This window comes from Oncorhynchus mykiss, chromosome 3 (genome assembly GCF_013265735.2).
Source record: "Oncorhynchus mykiss isolate Arlee chromosome 3, USDA_OmykA_1.1, whole genome shotgun sequence".
Taxonomy (NCBI): Eukaryota; Metazoa; Chordata; class Actinopteri; order Salmoniformes; family Salmonidae; genus Oncorhynchus; species Oncorhynchus mykiss.
The window spans coordinates 51,542,864-51,566,510 of NC_048567.1; the positions used below are offsets into that span (position 1 = coordinate 51,542,864).

The following is a 23,647-nucleotide window of genomic DNA, read 5'->3' on the forward strand; positions in this document are numbered from 1 at the left end:
TTAGTCAGAAATAGCATTATTAATATTCCCTTAACTTTGATGATCTTCATCAGAATGCACTCCCAGGAATCCCAGTTCCACAATAAATGTTTGATTTGTTCGATAATGTCCATCATTTGTGTCCAAATAGCTACTTTTGTTAGCGCATTTTGTAAACAAATCCAAAGTCACGAAGCGCGCTCACTAGGAGCAGACGAAATGTCAAAAAGTTCCGTTACAGTCCGTAGAAACATGTCAAACGATGTATAGAATCAATCTTTAGGATGTTTTTAACATAAATCTTCAATAATGTTCCAACCGGAGAATTCCTTTGTCTGTAGAAAAGCAATGAAACTCTCAAGACCGCATGTCACGAGCCCGTGGCACTCTGCCAGACCACTGACTCAAAGAGCCCTTATGAGCCCCTCCTTCACAGTAGAAGCCTCAAACAACTTTCCACTGTTGACATCTGTTGACATCTAGTGGAAGCCGTAGGAAGTGCAACATGACCAAAAAGACTTCCGGCGCCGACAGAGATGGCCGCCTCGCTTCGCGTTCCTAGGAAACTATGCAGTTTTTTGTTTTTTTACGTGTTATTTCTTACATTAGTACCCCAGGTCATCTTAGGTTTCATTACATACAGTCGAGAAGAACTACTGAATATAAGATCAGCATCAACTCACCATCAGTACGACCAAGAATATGTTTTTCGCGACGCGGATCCTGTGTTCTGCCTTACAAACAGGACAACGGAGTGGATCCTATGCAGCGACCCAAAAAAACGACTCCGAAAGAGAGGGAAACGAGGCGGTCTTCTGGTCAGACTCCGGAGACGGGCACAGCGCGCACCACTCCCTAGCATTCTTCTTGCCAATGTCCAGTCTCTTGACAACAAGGTTGATGAAATCCGAGCAAGGGTAGCATTCCAGAGGGACATCAGAGACTGTAACGTTCTTTGCTTCACGGAAACGTGGCTTACTGGAGAGACGCTATCCGAAGCGGTGCAGCCAACAGGTTTCTCCACGCATCGCGCAGACAGGAAAAAACATCTTTCTGGTAAAAAGAGGGGCGGGGGCGTATGCCTTATGACTAACGTGACATGGTGCGACGAAAGAAACATACAGGAACTCAAATCCTTCTGTTCACCTGATTTAGAATTCCTCACAATCAAATGTAGACCGCACTATCTACCAAGAGAATTCTCTTCGATTATAATCACAGCCGTATATATCCCCCCCCAAGCAGACACATCGATGGCTCTGAACGAACTTTATTTAACTCTCTGCAAACTGGAAACAATTTATCCGGAGGCTGCATTCATTGTAGCTGGGGATTTTAACAAGGCTAATCTGAAAACAAGACTCCCCAAATTTTATCAGCATATCGATTGCGCAACCAGGGGAGGAAAGACCTTGGACCATTGTTACTCTAACTTCCGCGACGCATATAAGGCCCTGCCCCGCCCCCCTTTCGGAAAAGCTGACCACGACTCCATTTTGTTGATCCCTGCCTACAGACAGAAACTAAAACAAGAGGCTCCCACGCTGAGGTCTGTCCAACGCTGGTCCGACCAAGCTGACTCCACACTCCAAGACTGCTTCCATCACGTGGACTGGGAGATGTTTCGTATTGCGTCAGATAACAACATTGACGAATACGCTGATTCGGTGTGCGAGTTCATTAGAACGTGCGTTGAAGATGTCGTTCCCATAGCAACGATTAAAACATTCCCTAACCAGAAACCGTGGATTGATGGCAGCATTCGTGTGAAACTGAAAGCGCGAACCACTGCTTTTAATCAGGGCAAGGTGTCTGGTAACATGACCGAATACAAACAGTGCAGCTATTCCCTCCGCAAGGCTATCAAACAAGCTAAGCGCCAGTACAGAGACAAAGTAGAATCTCAATTCAACGGCTCAGACACAAGAGGCATGTGGCAGGGTCTACAGTCAATCACGGACTACAGGAAGAAACCCAGCCCAGTCACGGACCAGGATGTCTTGCTCCCAGGCAGACTAAATAACTTTTTTGCCCGCTTTGAGGACAATACAGTGCCACTGACACGGCCTGCAACGAAAACATGCGGTCTCTCCTTCACTGCAGCCGAGGTGAGTAAGACATTTAAACGTGTTAACCCTCGCAAGGCTGCAGGCCCAGATGGCATCCCCAGCCGCGCCCTCAGAGCATGCGCAGACCAGCTGGCCGGTGTGTTTACGGACATATTCAATCAATCCCTATACCAGTCTGCTGTTCCCACATGCTTCAAGAGGGCCACCATTGTTCCTGTTCCCAAGAAAGCTAAGGTAACTGAGCTAAATGACTACCGCCCCGTAGCACTCACATCCGTCATCATGAAGTGCTTTGAGAGACTAGTCAAGGACCATATCACCTCCACCCTACCTGACACCCTAGACCCACTCCAATTTGCTTACCGCCCAAATAGGTCCACAGACGATGCAATCTCAACCACACTGCACACTGCCCTAACCCATCTGGACAAGAGGAATACCTATGTGAGAATGCTGTTCATCGACTACAGCTCGGCATTCAACACCATAGTACCCTCCAAGCTCGTCATCAAGCTCGAGACCCTGGGTCTCGACCCCGCCCTGTGCAACTGGGTACTGGACTTCCTGACGGGCCGCCCCCAGGTGGTGAGGGTAGGCAACAACATCTCCTCCCCGCTGATCCTCAACACTGGGGCCCCACAAGGTTGCGTTCTGAGCCCTCTCCTGTACTCCCTGTTCACCCACGACTGCGTGGCCACGCACGCCTCCAACTCAATCATCAAGTTTGCGGACGACACAACAGTGGTAGGCTTGATTACCAACAACGATGAGACGGCCTACAGGGAGGAGGTGAGGGCCCTCGGAGTGTGGTGTCAGGAAAACAACCTCACACTCAACGTCAACAAAACTAAGGAGATGATTGTGGACTTCAGGAAACAGCAGAGGGAACACCCCCCTATCCACATCGATGGAACAGTAGTGGAGAGGGTAGCAAGTTTTAAGTTCCTCGGCATACACATCACAGACAAACTGAATTGGTCCACTCACACAGACAGCATCGTGAAGAAGGCGCAGCAGCACCTCTTCAACCTCAGGAGGCTGAAGAAATTCGGCTTGTCACCAAAAGCACTCACAAACTTCTACAGATGCACAATCGAGAGCATCCTGGCGGGCTGTATCACCGCCTGGTATGGCAACTGCACCGCCCTCAACCGTAAGGCTCTCCAGAGGGTAGTGAGGTCTGCACAACGCATCACCGGGAGCAAACTACCTGCCCTCCAGGACACCTACACCACCCGATGTCACAGGAAGGCCATAAAGATCATCAAGGACATCAACCACCCGAGCCACTGCCTGTTCACCCCGCTATCATCCAGAAGGCGAGGTCAGTACAGGTGCATCAAAGCTGGGACCGAGAGACTGAAAAACAGCTTCTATCTCAAGGCCATCAGACTGTTAAACAGCCACCACTAACACTGAGTGGCTGCTGCCAACACACTGACACTGACTCAACTCCAGCCACTTTAATAATGGGAATTGATGGGAAATGATGTAAATATATCACTAGCCACTTTAAACAATGCTACCTTATATAAATGTTACTTACCCTACATTATTCATCTCATATGCATACGTATATACTGTACTCTATATCATCGACGGTATCCTTATGTAATACATGTATCACTAGCCACTTTATACTATACTATGCCACTTTGTTTACATACTCATCTCATTTGTACATACTGTACCCGATACCATCTACTGTATCTTGCCTATGCTGCTCCGTACCATCACTCATTCATATATCCTTATGTACATATTCTTTATCCCCTTACACTGTGTACAAGACAGTAGTTTTGGAATTGTTAGTTAGATTACTTGTTATTACTGCATTGTCGGAACTAGAAGCACAAGCATTTCGCTACACTCGCATTAACATCTGCTAACCATGTGTATGTGACAAATAAAATTTGATTTGATTTTGATTTGATTTGAATATCCCATGAATGAGTTGAAAAACGACCAAACCTCATGGTTGGATTCCCACATCATGGTTCGATTCTTTCTCAGGTTTTCGCCTGCCATATGAGTTCTGTTATACTCACAGACATCATTCAAACAGTTTTAGAACCTTCAGAGTGTTTTCTATCCAAATCTACTAATCATATGAATATTCTAGCTTTTATGGCTGAGTAGCAGGCAGTTTTGGGCACCTTATTCATCCAAGCTACTCAATACCGCCCCCCAAGTCACCAAGAAGTTAACTTAGTGAGGAGCTTTGAGGGCACGATGGTGTTGAATGCTGAGCTGTAGTCCATGAATAGCATTCTGACATAGGTGTTCCTTTTGTCCAGGTGTGAAAGGGCAGTGTGGAGTGCAATAGAGATTGCATCATTTGTGGATCTGTTGGTGACGTATGCAAATTAGAGTGGGTCTAGGGTTTCTGGGATAGTGGTGTTGATGTGAGCCATGACCAGCCTTCCACAGCATTTCATGGCTACAGACCTGAGTGCTACGGGTTGGTAGTCATTTAGGCAGGTTATCTTAGTATTCTTGGGCACAAGGACTATGGTGGTCTGCTTGAAAACATGTTGGTTTTACAGAATCCGACAGGGAGAGGTTGAAAATGTCAGTGAAGACACTTGCCAGTTGGTCCATGCATGCGCTGAGTACATGTCCTGGTAATCCTTCTGGCCCTGCGGCCTTGTGAATGTTGACCTGTTTAAAGGTCTTACTCACGTCGGCTGTTGAGAGCATGATCACACAGTCGTCCAGAACAGCTGATGCCTCTAATCGAGCATATACGTTTTTTAGCTCGTCTGGGAGGCTCGTGTCACTGGGCAGCTCTCGGTTGTGCTTCTCTTTGTAGTCTGTAATAGTTTGCAAGCCCTGCCACATCCGACGAGCGTCAGAGCCGGTGTAGTACGATTCGATCTTAGTCCTGTTATAACGATTTACCTGTTTGATTGTTCGTCGGAGGGCAAAGCGGGATTTCATATCAGCTTCATATAATCTACCTTGTCCGAGAGAGATTTACGTGGTTATCAAAACCTACATGAAACATAGGTTTCATAACATAAATTGTTCTAAAAATCCCCTATGGAAAAATGTACGTTGGAAAAATTATTGGAACCATTTCCGTGTTTGACCTCTAGGTTTTAGGGGTATTATGACTCAGAAAACTCGTTAGAAGATCAGCAGAACTAATTTATCAGTAATAAGAGGTTTATTCAAGCAATTGCAAGGAAGATCACTCTCTCAGGATGAACCTGGAGAGTAACTTTCAGGACATACCGGAAAGGAATTCTCAGGATATACTGGAAAGGAACTCAGGATATACCAGAGAGGATCTTGTTTGTTTACAAATTACAGTCTATATATACCTCATCTACACAAGGAGCTATACTCCCTTCTAGGGGGAGGTAACCTACTGAACAAAAATATAAACGCAACATGCAACAATGAACGATTTTACTGATTTAAAGTTCATATAAAGATATCTGTCAATTGAAATAAATTCTTTAGGCCCTAATCTATGGATTTCATGACTGGGCAGGGGAGCAGCCCAAAATAGGCTGCTTTTACAGACGGAAACATTCCTCAGTTTCATCAGCTGTCCGGGTGGCTGGTCTCAGACAATCCTACAGGTGAAGAAGCCGGATGTGAATGACCTTGGACATGAATGTCCTTGGACATAATGCCAAATTCTCTAAAACGACATTAAAATGACCAATTGCCTGCTCCCTTAAAACTTGAGACATCTGTGACATTGTGTTGTGACAAAACTGCACATTTTAAAGTGGCCTTTTATTGGCCCTAGCATGAGGTGCACCTGTGTAATAATCATGCTGCTTAATCAGCTTCTTGATATACAGCACCTGTGGATGGATTATCTTGGCAAATGAGAAATTCTTACGAACAGGGATGTAAAACTAATTTGTGCACAAAATTTGAGAGAAATGTGCTTTTTGAATGTACGGAAATGTTCTTATATCATTTATCGCATCTCATGAAACATGGGCCCGACACTTTACTTGTTGCATTATTTTTCTTTAGTATCTATATAATAAAAGATAGGTAATTGGCTCCACTTCCTCAGAAAAATAGTACAAATGAGAACAGGTTCTAACCAGTTCTCACAGCCTTTATGTCTAAGATGGTGGAGACAGGAAGTCTGAAGTTATCCGCATTCTGCGGTCCCTTGTTTATTTTTTTGCCATGACAACCTTGTCGCGGACACAACCCCACTTTTTAGCTCACTTTTTAGAAGAAAGATATTTATTTTGTCTGCATATTTAATTTAAACTCATTTAACCTAGAAATCAAATGAGTTTATAATGGTAAAGGACATATATAAACTGTTTGTCATAAAATATGGTGTCAAGCTCTATGTAATTCTGGTTCTTCCTGCACAGAAAGGCTACTCAATTACAGTAACGAGATGATTTGAAATGACTTATTTCCAAGCCTGATCTTAACACCCACCATGGACGCCCACTAGATTTGCCTGATATCAGACAAATTAAAGGAAAAGAAAACCTACACCAACTTAGGCAAGAGAGTGCAAATAAACGTGGCACAAACCGAACAGGTGAGACAAGAGGATGGTGCAACACATCCTGACCAACGAGGATGATACCAATCAGGGCAAGCCACACCCGAAGAGAACCAACCTTGAAATCCAAAACAAAATCCAAAACGAAATTGAACCGAACCCCAAAGCGTATAACAAGAGGATGTTTAAGAACATTTATTGAACATTTTATTTCAAAACAGTTAAACTGTTGTAATATTGGGATGTGTAACTTCAGACACACCCTCTGGTGAATAAAATAATGTTTTTTATTCATTAAAAAAAAGCAAACATAAGCATTTCCTGGCAGTGACTTTTCTACCAAAACCAAAGTGTGGTTAAAAGATTAAAGACTGCAGCACCGGAAGAAGTTAAAGGTTATACATTTCTACCTCAATCACATACTGTATCATACTGAAAATCAACTAGAGAAACTGGCTGGTAGATCTCCAAGTTTTCTGATTCGTTTGTGGTCCCATTAGCAAAATGTTCACATTATCAGTCTTTCTCAAGTCAGTTGTTGTGAACTATATGTTTATTATATTTCCTTTACCATCCTGTGTTTTCTGCTTAGTCTTTTACCATTGATATGTTCTAGGCTATTATGAGACCTTAAGGGAACATTCACCCATTTTGAATGTCATATCATTTTTGTGCATTTCTGAGCGATCTATCGATTCCTGTGTTCATTTCATGTTTTCATGTGTATCTGACCTGTTTGCTGTTCAAGCAGGCAGAAATACAAAACTCGTCATACCTGCTGTATTTCTGCCTGCTTGAAAGGCAATAGCTCAGATACACATGAAAACAACATGAAATGACAACCTGAATCGATATAACATCACAGAAAAATACAACAATAAATCTGTTGATTGATGATCTTCTGTGGCAGCAGTTATCACTTTCATAATTAGCCTACATGGTATCTGTAATGCTGACTGTTCAGATTTACAGTCGTGTCCTTTTCCCCATCCAGTTTATTCAATGACTATCTTCTGGGCATCAGATTAGTTAAATTCACTCCAAAAATGTATATTTTCAACACACTGACTGACTGACTCACACTCACTCACTCACTCACTCACTCACTCACTCACTCACTCACTCACTCACTCACTCACTCACTCACTCACTCACTCACTCACTCACTCACTCACTCCCTCCCTCCTGTCACTATGGCACCATAGACAGGTTGGTTGTTTAACAACAAAACAGAAGTGCAAAAATATGGAGCAAAACAGAACGGGGTTGGTTTAGATTGTTGACAACATGTAAACTATGTTTAGTCTCCAATGTTTATTGAAAACATAAAAAAGTTGCACATTGAACACTTGTTCTCTCTCAAATACATCGTTACAGTTGTTGGTTAGTAAGGAAGCACATTTTGCCATATTAGCATAGACGTGACATCAGTCAAAATACCTAAAAACAAAACATGGTATCAAGAACAAGATAAAACTAGCTGAAATTAGCCACTTACTATTCCCCACATGGCAGTTTCTTGTCATTGTTGCTAGCCATCCAGAATCACAACAACACACGGCCTTCTGCCACATTGTACACATTGTTTTTGTGACGTTCTCATCTAACCTGTGTATATCTCTGCACAGCACTGGAATAATTAATGATATTTCTATGAATGGAATAAGGATTTTCAGAGAACCCAGACCTCCACACGCACTTCAAGTCCTCAGACCTGATTGTTCACATAGAACAGTCATATTAACTGGTTGTCAAAACTAGTCGAGCGCGGCCAAGGCATCATGTAACGCACCCTCTTCCAGAAGCTTGAGTTGGGCAGCATCGACCCACGCCTTCCCTCATGCCACATTAAGGGGGCACTCTTGCGGACCAGGTGCTGCAGGCCAGGGGACAGGTGTGTGTAGCCACCCTCCCCCATGTCCCCCAGCTGGATGAGGATAACGTTCATCTCACTGTGGACCAGAGCCTGGTAGAGCCCCACCTGACATTCATAGTCCTCCGCTGTGGTCAACAAAGACGTGTAGCCCCATTGGCCACATGACCCTTGACCTCCTGAGCCTAACAATGTGCTTGAGCTGGGGGTCAGGATGACAATCAGCCTCCTGCTCAGCTGCATGCAGGCCTCCACCAACTCCATGCGGTCTGGGGACAACAGAATAGAGAGAAGCGGGAGAAGTTTTGACTTTAGAAACTTTTGACTTTAGAAATGTTTATTTCTGTTACATTTGCTTCTTAGAGGGTAGGACACAGTCTGAAAGAACCAACCTTCCCCAGGTAAGTCGTCTCTGCCGTGGATGAAGAGTCTAAAGCCACACTTCTGCTCCAGGACAGTGGGCAGAACAATGCTCACAAAGTGATACACTTTCTCCTCCCTTTCCTGGTCTAAGCCATCCATCTGGTAGACAACGTAAGCATCATAGACCTTCCCATCTGAAAACACAGACAAAGAGGTTTCTGTCAAACCTCCGCAGGAAAGGAATAGATTGTAGAGATTTGATTAAATTCTAGTTGAACTGAAATTTAGTTATTTTAATATAAATTTGCCCATTACTTCTACACTTGCAGTGGGATTGACCCCAGCCGGGACCTGTTGAGAAGGGCCTACTGCAGACAACTGCACTGCACAATCAGTGGGCCATGCTTCAGTGTGGTGACTAAGAACTAAATGTAGTAATATGTTTATATGGTATCCAATACTATATAGATCATGTAGGCTGAATAAGCATTTCTGTACAATGAAACATATTTGTGAAATAGCATCATTACACTTCAGTGGGTGGCTAGATGTTCTTACCCTCAGATCGACCACAGCATTTGAAAACTCCACGGAAGAGGAGCGCCAGATCGATGTCAAACACTTTGACAGCCACAGCAGCTAGCAAGAAGAAGAGCAGTAGCACCACACATAGACCCATAAACATAAACCCTGTTGGGGGGAGACAGGGAGAACACAACACCAAGAAAGTTACAGAGTTTGCATGTGTGAATTTGTGTGTTTGTGTGACGTGTCTGTGTGATGTTTGTTTAAGAGTGTGTGTACTTACCTCTTAGCTTGAGAGTAACTACTGCATAATACCATTTCTGGTCGTTCATTGCAACACATGTGAACTTTGACTGGAGGTCCCTCATAGTCACTGTGTTTATGGTCAGGATAGCTGTGAAGATTCTCCGCATTGAAGAGACCTCCACCTCGCTGCAGTAACACATACACACAAAACATTCACACAGCGAATTCTCAACGGTGAATCTGGGGTCTTGTTTTCAAGGAAATGTGGTAATTCTGTTACCTTGTTCTCAAAAACAAGTGTGTGTGTGCTTGTGTGTATGCATGAATCCACGTTTGTGTGTGTGCATGTGTGTACCTACCTGGTGGTGTTCACCGTGTAGCCTTGCTGCTGCAAGCGCACTTTCACTCCATTTATCTCCCACCACACGTGACAGTTGTCTTCAATGTTCTGCCCACAAAACGCTTCACACCTCAACTTCTTAGTGGTGTCTATGAAGAACAAGAGATACTATGAAGACAGAGAGATACAGTATACCGGGCAAACCAAACCAAGCACAACACAAGTATTTGAGCCAGGTTTGATCCCTACACAGGTCAGTGGTCTCTGTGCTTCCGTTTATAGGCAGGTTGATCTGAGGAGGATGCGAGGCAGAGGGAGCTGAAGGAGACAAACACACAGTTTAGTCAGAAAGATACTTTTGGATATATTCAAAACGTTGTTATTGATGATTGTTGCTGCCACAAAGCCCACATTTGATATGAGGGTCACTTTTGATGTTTTTGATTCTGTTTGTTTGATATAAATGGAGTCTAATGTACCTAGTATAGCCTAATAACCTGCTGTAATGTAGCCTAGAGTTTCCATGTTTGCTGACCCTGCTGCCATCTTGGATGAGGTTTCAACAAAGCTAAAATCAAATAAATAAACTGCTGAGAGGATTGACAGAGCGGTCATCAAGTCACAACCTACATACCTTGGATCTTTAGTCTCCTGGATGCAGAAGTGTTGAGAACCGTCCCATTGTGCTCCCACGTGCACACACACGTATAGATGCCCTCGTCTGCTTTGGAGGCGCCATACACCCACAGATTTCTCTCAGACTCGTTTGGAATGAGACTGAAATTCTGAAGTTAAAGACAAACAATTTGACAAACTTCTTTGCTGAAATTTTTATTTTATTTTATTTTTATTTCACCTTGATTCCACTAATCAAGAGCAGGTGCAACCCTTAGGAGCTTTAGGACAGGAGTTGAGAACCAATGGTAAATAGTTTTACAGGCTTGAGGTTTGTGTTAGCATTCCGGTCATGTTCAGTACCTTATACCAGACTAAGTTTTCTTTTCCATCTTGGCATAGTTTTTCCACGGGGTCAGGACATGGGATAGCGATGTTTTCTGCTGACTCTGAGATATCGTTAAACAGGACTGAATGATCGAACGGTTGGGCTTTGACCACAATCACCTCTGTCACAAAAATGAGGCAGGTGTCTGCTCCCTTTCTCCTGGAACATAGGGATATACAGTGTACCAGTTATCCAAAAGGGAACCAACAGGGTTCTAACTGGGGGCCAGCTGAAGAACCCTTTTAGGCTGTAGAGAGCAAATGTTTTTTTCTAAGAGTATATACAGCCTGAAACTAAGCAGTTAAAAAACTTAGAAAGTTTCCTTACAAGCCAGAATGTTGAATACAATTGTATTACATGTTACCCTACCAGCTCTCTGTGTGGTTGGTCCTTCAGTGGATCGAATTTTGCGACAAAATATCCACAGGAAAGTATTATTTACCCAACTTTTTAGAGTGCCAGAACTGCCGTTGAAATTTCTATCACCTGGTACATGCTCAAAACCATGTAAACACCTGCAGAATTTCTATCAGTACTCATGCATCATCGTGTATTTCCTTCCGTCTTGTGCTTGGTCAGGAGCAAACATCTTTATTGCCACACACAGAGGTCTGCGTTTTGAAGTCGGTAATAATAGTCTGTGGATATTTTGTCTCCAATTTCAAGTCGGCAGAGTAAGTTCGAATAGAATTTTATTCAACGTTCATGCAAGAGAAGGGACCCTAAGGTTTGTTCTTTGTAAATGTGCATGCCTACCCTAGCCCTATGTACACATCCAGGTTCAACACTAACCCTAGACTCAACCCTCACCCTCCCAAACAGGGCTCCCCCGCTCTCAATTACCAATGTAACCCCTAAAACACACACACACAGTTGTTGTATTACCAGTAGGTGTAGTACTGATCAGAGTCGTTGATTAAAAGAGGGAGGAAGAAGAGCACCGGTCCATGATGATGCACACGCTCTTCCTCAGAGGACGGGAGCTCTTGGGTTCTGTTTCTGTACCAGGTAAACTCAGTCACGCTGGCCCAAACCAACTCACTCAGGTCACGGTAGGCTGGCAAACTAAGGGCCTCCCCCTCTGTCACAGTAGTTTCATACTTGTCAAATAGTTGACATGGGGACTCTGCCAAAACATGAACAGACATTACCCGATTAAGTTGCATGTGAAGGAAAAGAGGTCTATTGTTCAAGGTACAATATATTCACTATACATTGTAATAATGGGATGTAGAAATGTGTGAAAGCTGAAGAAGATGCTATACCTGTGTAATGACTTATTGTAGTGGTGTTTAAGGACATTTCTCTCTGGGCAGAAATCCTAGTCAAACTGAGGAGCAGGAACATGAGACCACCATCCACCAACTTCAAGACAAGGGGAACAAAAAATAGAATGTTACCTTATTGTAAAGTCGGACAGGAACTATCATTCCACACAAGACCCTATAATAAAACATCAGGACCATGCTTTACTTGTTTTTACAATAAATGACATACTTATTTTCAAGAGGGAATAAAATACATATTCAGAAAACATTTTTAGGTTCAGAGTGAAGAATTACTGAAAGAGCATACCCTGAATGTGAAGGAGCACATTTTCTGAAAAACAGGAACTTGCATCCACTGATGAGAAAGAACAAGAGTCATATATCTCATTCAATATCTTTTTAGGATATCCTGTTATTGATACTGCAGAAATGATGAAAACTAAAATGTTGACATAATGTGGATTATTGAAATGGCCATGTAACATATTAAGCTTGAATGAAGAAACCATGACATGCAACAAGATTATGGAAAATAACCTGTCTTTGCTTCAATTTTTTGTTCAAATCATTTTTGGTGCCATTTTCACAAGCATGTGGTGAATTTTCAAAACTCTTAGTACAAAACTCCAAACTGGTAACACTTGTAATGCAGAAAGTACTATATTCTTACACTGTTTTCACATTAGAAAATACACTTGCACTACCCAACAAAATGTACTGAACATTTTATTGTCATCATTTCTATCCCTTGTGTGATCAAAGGTGTGTTCATTGAATACATCTTTCACAATAATTGATGCAAAATAGAAATATATTGTTCAGATATAATTACAGCTAGAAATGAATCTTTTCCCCCAAATCTACCAAGTTTTAGTACAGGGAATAATTCATATTTATCCAGTGACCATTTAAAGCGTTTAAAACCCAGATATGGTCTCTATGCCAGGGTTCTCCCCAAATAAGAGAGCGCTGAGCCACCTTGTTGACTTGGCTGAGTCACTATATAATGATTTCAGAGCAAATTAAACTGATATTTAGTAATGAGTATATATTTGATCGCCAATGACATTGTTGTGAATTTTGAAACAGGACGATCATAAATTCAGAGTGTTATCATGTTCCTCAATTAATTCCAGCCAGGTCACCCATGATACATGTCAGTATTAGACGTCCATCCATGTCTGAGGACACCGGGAGATGTAGAAACCAGCCACTAGGGGCAACAGTGAGGGATGTTACCTTCAAGTAGGTTTCGGTTTTGCTAGGGTGTTGTGGATGGGCGTAAGCATCTGCTTCTGGTGTAAAAGGTTGCATATTTCGTTTTAAGCCTATCCCAAACCTTAACCATTCTGAGCTAATACCTACCCTTTGTTCGTATGAGAAACATGAATGAACGTCTAATACTTGTTGCAGCATTCAGCGCATTTCAGCAGTAGGCTATCTCAACACAGAGTGCGCCCAGGAAGTGCAGAACACATCCCGAGTATAGCTTTGTTGAATCATAAAAACTTTGTAACAGTAGTCAAACAAGGGTCAAATGAGCAAAGTTGCTAAGCTTGCTAGATAATATCCTTCAAAGAATGACAGAATACAGTGCATTATTCAGACCCCTTAAAAAATATCCATAGCCTATCTACTGTCCTATCGTTTGATGATCACATATTCTCTATCAAAGGTCTCATATGGGCAACAAGTACGAGACAGCGCAGAGAAGCGGGGAAAATGTTACAGCTGTATTTTAACATTCATAGGCAAGAGACGTGATTTGATAATGCAACCTACATGGATTATGGATTAAAGAGTTATGAAGTTAGACATGTTTGTGTGAGAAAGGAGATTTTGGGTGTCAGTGGGATTGGGACTGGATAGGAAAATAGCCTTGGCTATAGGTCAGGAGAAGATAGAATCTTACCTCATGCCTCTCTGAATTGTTAACAGACTTTATGTCTGTGACAGAGGTGCCTATGTAACGAATTGTTTATAGGCCTATCACGTTTGTGACCGTCTGTGACAGCTCAAAGAGGCACATGTTATTTTATAGGCTACACAGTGGGGGTTTCCAGTGGGGTTTATTAACTGCATGTGGGTCGCGTATGCAGTCCAGGAGTGTCAATTATGCCTGTGCTTTCAATTAATGACGACTTTGTGTGTAAACACCCTAGGTTAAAGGCTTCAATGTGATAATCTGTTTGGAGAAAGTGCTGTTAATTTTTGCTAATCTGATGCTGCGTATGTTGTGTATTTTGTGGAATTGCATTATTGCTGACATCGGGGGCAAATTTAGCATCTTCCTGAGTCTTGTCATTACATTTTTTGGAGGAAAATGAAGTGTTCCCATGACAGCCCCGGGATCCCGGTAACCCATGTTAACCCTTAATTACTAAATAGGTGTACTGTAATGACATGAGACAAATGAAAATGAAACAAACATAACGTTCAGCAGGCACTAGTTTGCGTCAAGACTGTCTTTAGCATTTGGCCAAAGGTTCTCATCAACACAGTAACTATCCTTATTGTTCATGAACCTGGGGAGAAACCTTTTGTCATAGCGAATCCAAGACTAATGTCATCACATGCTTCATCCATGGCCTGAAGGAGGGTGGCTCTTGGGGATGGCAATCATAGACCTACTACCTGTACTGCAATCCTGTATTGTATTTAACAATATTGTGTTGCACTTATATATTTTAATAATAATAACAACAATAATAATGGATTGGATTTATATAGTAAGAGGGAAACTCATCTCATCTACTACCAATGTGTGGCACCAATTTGGGTGATGATGCACAGAAATAATTTTGTGTCAGCACGCTCACCATACATTAACTAGCACTGTGGACAGGTGAGGCGTGATATACAGTGAGCTCCAAAAGTATTGGGACAGTGACACATTCCCTGCTGCTCTGGCTCTGCACTTCAGCACCCTAGAACCGAAACGATACAATGACCACCAGGCTAAAGTGCAGACTGTCAGCTCCAACAGAGAGCATTTCACTGTGAGGTTTACAGCTGTTGTATTCGGCGCATGTGACTAATACAATTTGATTCGATTTGATTTTATCCACACCAGGCGAACCGGCCATAAACCACAGCACCGTCTGTACGTAGTCCCCCGACCCCAGGGGAGCAAAAGCACGGGAACAAATTCACCCATACGTGCACTAAAGTAGTAAAACAATCAGCACCTGGACCCACATTCCCAGCATTCAACAATACTTGTTTGTGGTCCTGTGTGGCTCAGTTACGGAGAGCATGGCACTAGCAACACCAGAGTTGTGGGTTAGATTCTCACTGTGGTCACATATGAAAATGTGTGGATTTATATTTGTCACTTTGCATAAAATTGCCTGCTATGTAAATGGCATATATTACAATAGTACTGTACTGGCAATGACATTTCAGTAAAGCAGTGTGAAACCTTCCCTTCATAAAGATTCCAGCAACTTCATTTTGTAAACATATTTACTGTTTAGGGGATGCATTTGTTACATACAATCAATATAATTTTTAAAAATCCTAATAGTCATCATCGTTGTAGAATATTATCTAGTGCTCAAAATCTACAGTAGACAAACCAGTTTAAAATCTATAAATTGACCAAACAGTTAAGTGATTATCAATTTTGAGCAGTTGGATGAATAAATAGTAAAATGTATTTTAACAAATTAGAAGATAATCATATCAATAATGATGTGAGCATTGTATTGTAAAAACAATTATTTTATTTGAACATGTATTGCAATGTGAAACATATTCTAGACGGAACACTGATCAAGTTTGGTGAAAAGGTGTCTGTATTATTTTGACAAGCTTATTTTATACTTAGCCAATTGGAAATGTGGTTAGAATTTTGAAACCACTGCCTTTTGATGATCTGTTTTGAGTTTTGTACATAGCGTGGTGAAAACTTACCACATTCGCAGAAAAAGTCATCTGACAAATAGCATATATACAATCGTTTTTCAAATGTTGTACTGCACTGCTGGTGCACTGTAGATGCTTGCTGATGAGACAAGCATGAACCATATTCTGATGACAATATTTCAACAATTGGCACCTAAACATCCCATAAACAGCACAATTTCAACATAGATGCATACATTTCCACATAGTGCTTGTTGAAGCATACTCAGCTTTGCACAGAAAAAACACACTTAAAGTGATCTGTAATCTAATCAAGTGAATTGCAAGCCTTACCTACGCAGCAATCCTCCCTCAGTCTAAAGTAGCATCTGAGTAGAATTTACACAGTAGGTGTATATCTGGAACTGGAATCTGCTAAATATGAGCAAAATGAGCAGTGTAAACTTCTATTGTAGGCCGGAGTATGGGTAGTGCTTTCTAGCAGGTATTTGCATATTTCCATTAGGGAAAGCCTATTCTGTGACGTTAGCTTGTGCAATAACTCAATTCTCCCTTGCAGTCCTTCTTAACAATGCAAGTTTTTAAGACTCTGGCAAAGGGTAAAATCTACAAAACTTAGTCCACTCTGTTCGTATCAGATTCCGGTTTTGGGAACAGAAAATTTGTATTGAGGTCAAATGTTTCATCATTGAGACCATTAACATAATGTGATTCCATCTGACTCCATCTTCTCCCACTGCCACTGGGCTTCCTCTCATCACCATATTTGGTAGTGAGTGGAAACGCCAACCAGATGCTTCACACTTATATATATTTTTTATTTAACCATTATTTAACTAGGCAAGTCAGTTTTATTGCAATACTGACATTTGGTCAGAAGAGACAAACAGGAAACACCATCCTGGACCGGAGGGACGTGGAGATGTGTATGAGGAGAAAGGGTGTAATAGACAGCTAGCAGGTCACTGTGGTCAACACATCAGACAGATGCATCCAGTACTCTGTGCAGGACCCTCTCCTTGTCCACCGTAACATAGAAGCCAGCATATCCATGTGTCAACCAGGTCCCCATGCCTTCCTCATGGTCATCCCTTTGAACTCACACAAAGGCAGGGTATGGACAGTAGAGGTACCCCTCAAGCTTCTCAACCACATGATGACACATGATGGTAGTGTTTACCCAATGTGAGAAACTCAGGGGAATGTCACTAGAGGAACACATAGCGAGACTTGGGTTTCTCCAGGAGATGGTGGAGAAGTGTGGGCATAGGTACCATGCTTTAAACACTAGGGCCAACACATGTGGTGATGATGTCACTCAGGTCCCAGAGCTGCTGAGGAAGATAGATGAGATGGTGGCAGGAAACAGGGAGGGGAGTGATCGTGGTTATGTTGTCATGAATGGGAGATTTTCAATCGAGACTGAGGTGAGGAGGAGGGCAGAGGAGGAGAGGGTGAACCTCAGATAGATGAATGTTCACAAACATAGGGACACACTCAGATTTCTGCTCAGGGAAAATAATGTGTATTTTTAAATCTAATGTCTTGTTACCAAATAAGTTCCCCCAAAACTTTGAGGCTTGTCACATGACATCACACAGTGTGACATCACCATGAGGGAAGTCACAGTGGTGGACACACCCAGGTGGCATGGGTAATAACGCACTGAGGACATTCCAGAGGGAGTTAAACGGTGCATTGTGTATCTCTTTGTGCTCCCAAGTTGTACTTGAGGTTGTATGGAGTGACAAAACATTCACAGAGACAGACGGGTCAAGAGCAGAAGAACAACTGAATCTGATTGGTAGGTCGGTCTGGAGTCAAACCTATAGTGTTTTCACTTAGAGATACAGCCATCGAACACCACATTGAGAGATGGCCTGCCCGTCAGTGGCTTGTCAATAAATGTGGCAACAGGTGCCATGTGTTTGATAACACAAGCCATGCTGGAGGCAGATGGCGACATTCCTGCAAAACTGAAAGCGCGAACCACCGCATTTATACGGCCGAATACAAACAGTGTAGTTATTCGCTCCACAAAGCATTCAAACAAACTAAATGTCAGTATAGAGACTAAGTGGAGTCGCAATTCAACGGCTCAGACACGAGACGTATGTGGCAGGGTCTACAGACAGTCACGGACAACAAAAAGAAAAACAGCCACGTCACGGATAGCGACCCCTTGCTTCCTGACAAACTAAACACCTTCTTTGCCCGCTTTGAGAATAATACAGTGCCACCGAGACAGCCCGCTACCAAGGCCTGTGGGCTCTCCTTCTCCGTGGCCGACCTGAGTAAGACCTTTAAACGTGTTAACCCTCTCAAGGCTGCCGGCACAGACGGCATCCCTAATCGCATCCTCAGAGCATGCGCAGATCAGCTGGCTGGTGTCTTTACGGACATATTCAATCTCTCCCTATCACAGTCGGCTGTCCCTACATGCTTCAAAATGGCCAAATCAAATCAAATTTAACTCCCTAGAAAGGCCAAAACCTATGAAGAAACCTAGAGAGGAACCAGGCTATGTGGGGTGGCCAGTCCTCTTCTGGCTGTGCCGGGTGGAGATTATAACAGAACATGGCCAAGATGTTCAAATGTTCATAAATGACCAGCATGGCCCAATAATAATAAGGCAGAACAGTTGAAACTGGAGCAGCAGCACGGCCAGGTGGACTGGGGACAGCAAGGTGTCATCATGTCAGGTAGTCCTGAGGCATGGTCCCAGGGCTCAGGTCCTCCGAGAGAGAGAAAGAAAGAGAGAATTAGAGAGAGCACACTTAAATTCACACAGGACACCGAATAGGACAGGAGAAGTACTCTAGATATAACAAACTGACCCTAGCCCCCCGACACATAAACTACTGCAGCATAAATACTGGAGGCTGAGACAGGAGGGGTCAGGAGACACTGTGGCCCCATCCGAGGACACCCCCGGACAGGGCCAAACAGGAAGGATATAACCCCACCCACAGCCCCCACACCACTAGAGGGATATCTTCAACCACCAACTTACCATCCTGAGACAAGGCAGAGTATAGCCCACAAAGATCTCCGCCACGGCACAACCCAAGGGGGGGGGGGGGGGGGGGGGGGGGGGGGGGCGCCAACCCAGACAGGAAGATCACATCAGTGACTCAACCCACTCAAGTGACGCACCCCCCCCAAGGACGGTATGAAAGAGCCCCAGTAAGCCAGTGACTCAGCCCCTGTAATAGGGTTAGAGGCAGAGAATCCCAGTGGAAAGAGGGGAACCGGCCAGGCAGAGACAGCAAGGGCGGTTCGTTGCTTCAGAGCCTTTCTGTTCACCTTCCCACTCCTGGGCCAGACTACACTCAATCATATGACCCACTGAAGAGATGAGTCTTCAGTAAAGACTTAAAGGTTGAGACCGAGTTTGCGTCTCTTACATGGGTCTCTTACATAGCCCACCTATAATTTAGCCCTATCAACTACCTCTTTCCCAACTGTATTTCATTTATTTATTTATTTTGCTCCTTTGCACCCCATTATTTTTATTTCTACTTTGCACATTCTTCCATTGCAAAACTACCATTCCAGTGTTTTACTTGCTATATTGTATTTACCTTGCCACCAAGGCCTTTTTTGCCTTTACCTCCCTTCTCACCTCATTTGCTCACATTGTATATAGACTTGTTTATACTTTATTATTGACTGTATGTTTGTTTTACTCCATGTGTAACTCTGTGTTGTTGTATCTGTCGAACTGCTTTGCTTTATCTTGGCCAGGTCGCAATTGTAAATGAGAACTTGTTCTCAACTTGCCTACCTGGTTAAATAAAGGTAAAATAAATAAATAAAATAAATAAAACATGTTGCTGCGCAACAGCCTTTTCTAAAAAAAAATTGAGGAATGGAAGATTCGATATAGCCCGATAGTTTTTTATATTTTCTGGGTCAAGGTTTGGCTTTTTCAAGAGAGGCTTTAGTACTGCCACTTTTAGTGAGTTTGGTACACATCCGGTGGATAGAGAGCCGTTTATTATGTTCAACATAGGAGGGCCAAGCACAGGAAGCAGCTCTTTCAGTAGTTTAGTTGGAATAGGGTCCAGTATGCAGCTTGAAGGTTTAGAGGCCATGATTATTTTCATCATTGTGTCAAGAGATATAGTACTAAAACACTTGAGCGTCTCTCTTGATCCTAGGTCCTGCCATTGTTTCTGTACCCAAGAAGGCAAAGGTAACTGAACTAAATGACTATCGCCCCGTAGCACTCACTTCGGTCATCATGAAGTGCTTGGAGAGACTAGTCAAGGATCATATCACCTCCACCTTACCTGTCAGCCTAGAACCACTTAAATTTGCATACTGCCCTAATAAGTCCACAGACGATGCAATCGCCATTACACTGCACACTGCCCTATCCTACCTGGACAAGAGTAATACCTATGTAAGAATACTGTTCATTGACTACAGCTCAGCATTCAACACCATAGTACCCTTCAAACTCATGATTAAGCTTGAGGCTCTGGATCTCAACCCCGTCCTGTGCAATTGGGTCCTGGACTTCCTGACTGGCCGCCCCCAGGTGGTGAAGGTAGAAAACAACATACCCATATCCTTCGCTGATCCTCAACACTGGGGCCTCACCAGGGTGCATACTCAGCCCCCTCCTGAACTCTCTGTTCACCCATGACTGCGTGGCCATGCACGCCTCCAACTTAATCATCAAGTTTGTAGACTACACAACAGTAGTAGGCTTGATTACCAACAATGACGAGACAGCCTATTGGGAGGAGGTGAGGGCACTCGGAGTGTGGTGTCAGGAAAATAACCTCTCACTCAACGTCAACAAAACAAAGGAGATGATCATGGACTTCAGGAAACAGCAGAGGGAGCACCCCCCTATCCACATCGACGGGACACCAGTGGTGAAGATGGAACATTTTAAGTTCCTCGGCGTACACATCACGGACAAACTGAAATGGTCCATCCACACAGACAGTGTGGTGACAGTGTGGTGAAGAAGGCGCAACACCGCCTCTTCAACCTCAGGAGGCTGAAGAAATTTGGCTTGTCACCTAAAACCCTCCCAAACCTTTACAGATGTACAATTGAGAGCATCCTGTCGGGCTGTATCACCTCCTGGTATGGCAACCCATAACCTCAGGGCTCTCCAGAGGGTGGTGCGGTCTGCCCGACGCATCACCGAGGGCAAACTACCTGCCCTCCAGGACACCTACATCACCCGATGTAACAGGAAGACCAAAAAAGATCGTCAAAAACAACAACCACCTGAGCCACTGCCTGTTTACCCCACTTACCATCCAGGAGGTGAGGTCAGTACAAGTACATCCAAGCTGGGACCGAGAGACTGAAAAACAGCTTCTATCCCAAGGCCATCAAACTGTTGAACCGCGGACTTGAAATCATTGGCCACTTTAATAATGCCACTTTAATAATGTTTACATATCTTGCATTACTCATATGTATATACTGTATTTTATACCATCTATTGCATTTTGCCTATGCTGCTCGGTCATTGCTCATCCATATATTTATATGTATAAATTCTTATTCCATTCCTTTACTTAGATTTGTGTGTATTAGGTAGTTGTTGGGGAATTGTTAGATTACTTGTAAGATATTGCAAGTAATCGGAACTAGAAGCACAAGCATTTCACTACACTCGCAATAACATCTGCTAACCATGTGTATGTGACCATTTTGATTTGATTTGATTTGATTTCGAGGCCCTCAGGGCAAAGAACTTCTGTGGAAAATTGAGGAGACAGTGGTGGGAAACGATGGTGGACACTGGCTCAAAATGTACTGGGAGCTCAGGGAGAGCAACAAGAAGTTGACAAAAAGCACTGAGGAGATTGGGAGAAGACTAGAGGAGGAAGAGAGGGAGAATGACAAGCTTAAAAGGATGATTGAAGAGGAAGAGAGGAAAGTAGAGAAAATAGATGAGATATGAGGAGAAAGATGGATTGTTGAAAGAGATGGAGCAGAGAAACACAATGAGAGAAAAGGAGATAGAAGACAGACGTATGGAGTACGAAAGACAGAAATAAGCCCTCGAACAAATGTGTGTGGAGAAAGACAGAGCATTGGATCAGATGGAGAGGAAGCATAAAAGAGAAAGTAAAGAACTGAGAGACAAGATAGAAAACCTGGAAAATAGAATGTTTGAAAGAGAAGAGGAGTTGAATGCCATGATTGTTGAGACACAGAAGGAGTTACAAGAGAATAAACAAAGGTATGAAATGAAAGAGGTGGAGATATCAATGCTAGAGAGAGATGTAGCGGAGCTTAAGAAGTAGAATAAAGTGAGAGAAGACATGATCAACCATGTGAAGATTAAGGAGGATCGAATACAACTACACAGAGTGGAATCTACAGCACCTGCTAGTGGCTATGTGGACATGGTAAACATCTCGTATCTCAGTGAGTGTGAGATACATTATTCGACATCAATATACCTCTCCTTATCAGATCTATATATCCAAGGAGTTTAAACCTTGTGTTTTTTAATAAACTGAATAAAATATGGTATTGTGTGTATACTCAACATAGACATTTGGGAAAGACAGCTGTTTTCATAGAAAGATGGTGAGAAGCAGAAGGACACAGCATGCTTGTATGCTTTTCAATCGATCGGTGCCCGCACCTGCTCGTCCGTCCAGCATCACTACACTGGACGGCTCTGACTTAGAATACGTGGACAACTACAAATACCTGGGTGTCTGGTTAGACTGTAAACTCTCCTTCCAGACTCACATTAAGCATCTCCAATCCAAAATTAAATCTAGAATCGGCTTCCTATATCGCAACAAAGCATCCTTCACTCATGCTGCCAAACATACCCTCGTAAAACTGACCATCCTACCGATCCTCGACTTCGGTGATGCCATCTATAAAATAGCCTCCAACACTCTACTCAACAAACTGGATGCAGTCTATCACAGTGCCATCCGTTTTGTCACCAAAGCCCCATACATTACCCACCATTGCGACCTGTACGCTCTCGTTGGTTGGCCCTCGCTTCATACTCGTCGCCATACCCACTGGCTACAGGTTATCTACAAGTCTCTGATAGGTAAAGCTCCGCCTTATCTATGCTCACTGGTCACCATAGCAGCACCCACTCGTAGCACGCGCTCCAGCAGGTATATCTCACTGGTCACCCCCAAAGCCAATTCCTCCTTTGGTCGTCTTTCCTTCCAGTTCTCTGCTGCCCATGACTGGAACGAATTGCAAAAAATCTCTGAAGCTGGAGACCCACATCTCCCTCACAAGCTTTAAGCACCAACTGTCAGAGCAGTTTACAGATCACTACACCTGTACTTAGCCTATCTGTAAACAGGCCATCTATCTACCTACCTCATCCCCATACTGGTATTTATTTATTTATTTTCCTCCTTTGCACCGCAGTATCTCTACCTGCACATTCATCTCCTGCCGATCTACCATTCCAGTGTTTAATTGATATATTGTAATTACTTCGCCACCATGGCCTATTTATTTCCTTAACTTACCTCATTTGCACTCACTGTATATATACTTTTTGTTTTCTTTTGTTCTACTGTATTATTGACTGTATGTTTTGTTTATTCCATGTGTAACTCTGTGTTGTTGTATGTGTTGAATTGCTA

At 43.1% G+C, this 23,647-nt stretch overlaps 1 protein-coding gene across 1 annotated transcript; it reads right to left on the minus strand.

The window, feature by feature from the left end:
* Nucleotides 1-7,833: 7,833 nt before the first annotated feature.
* Nucleotides 7,834-16,476, minus strand: LOC110520170 (interleukin-1 receptor-like 1). Its single transcript, XM_021597298.2, has 12 exons — nucleotides 16,365-16,476; nucleotides 12,472-12,519; nucleotides 12,162-12,261; nucleotides 11,782-12,022; nucleotides 10,872-11,055; nucleotides 10,528-10,678; nucleotides 10,143-10,211; nucleotides 9,913-10,042; nucleotides 9,591-9,739; nucleotides 9,341-9,472; nucleotides 8,812-8,976; nucleotides 7,834-8,688 (listed from the first exon to the last, which is right to left on the minus strand). Exons 2-12 carry the CDS (start codon nucleotides 12,514-12,516, stop codon nucleotides 8,282-8,284), a joined length of 1,773 nt encoding a protein of 590 aa, XP_021452973.2. The 5' UTR covers nucleotides 12,517-12,519; nucleotides 16,365-16,476; the 3' UTR covers nucleotides 7,834-8,281.
* Between the last annotated feature and the right edge of the window lie 7,171 nt (nucleotides 16,477-23,647).

Coding starts and splice junctions, on each gene's coding strand:
- LOC110520170 (XM_021597298.2), bottom strand. CDS start 12,516: ATGCAAGTTCCTGTTTTTCAGAAAATGTGCTCCTTCACATTCAGG. Junction 12,262..12,471: donor TGTGCTCCTTCACATTCAGG/GTATGCTCTTTC, acceptor CTTGTCTTGAAG/TTGGTGGATGGTGGTCTCAT. Junction 10,212..10,527: donor CAGGAGACTAAAGATCCAAG/GTATGTAGGTTG, acceptor TGTCTCCTTCAG/CTCCCTCTGCCTCGCATCCT.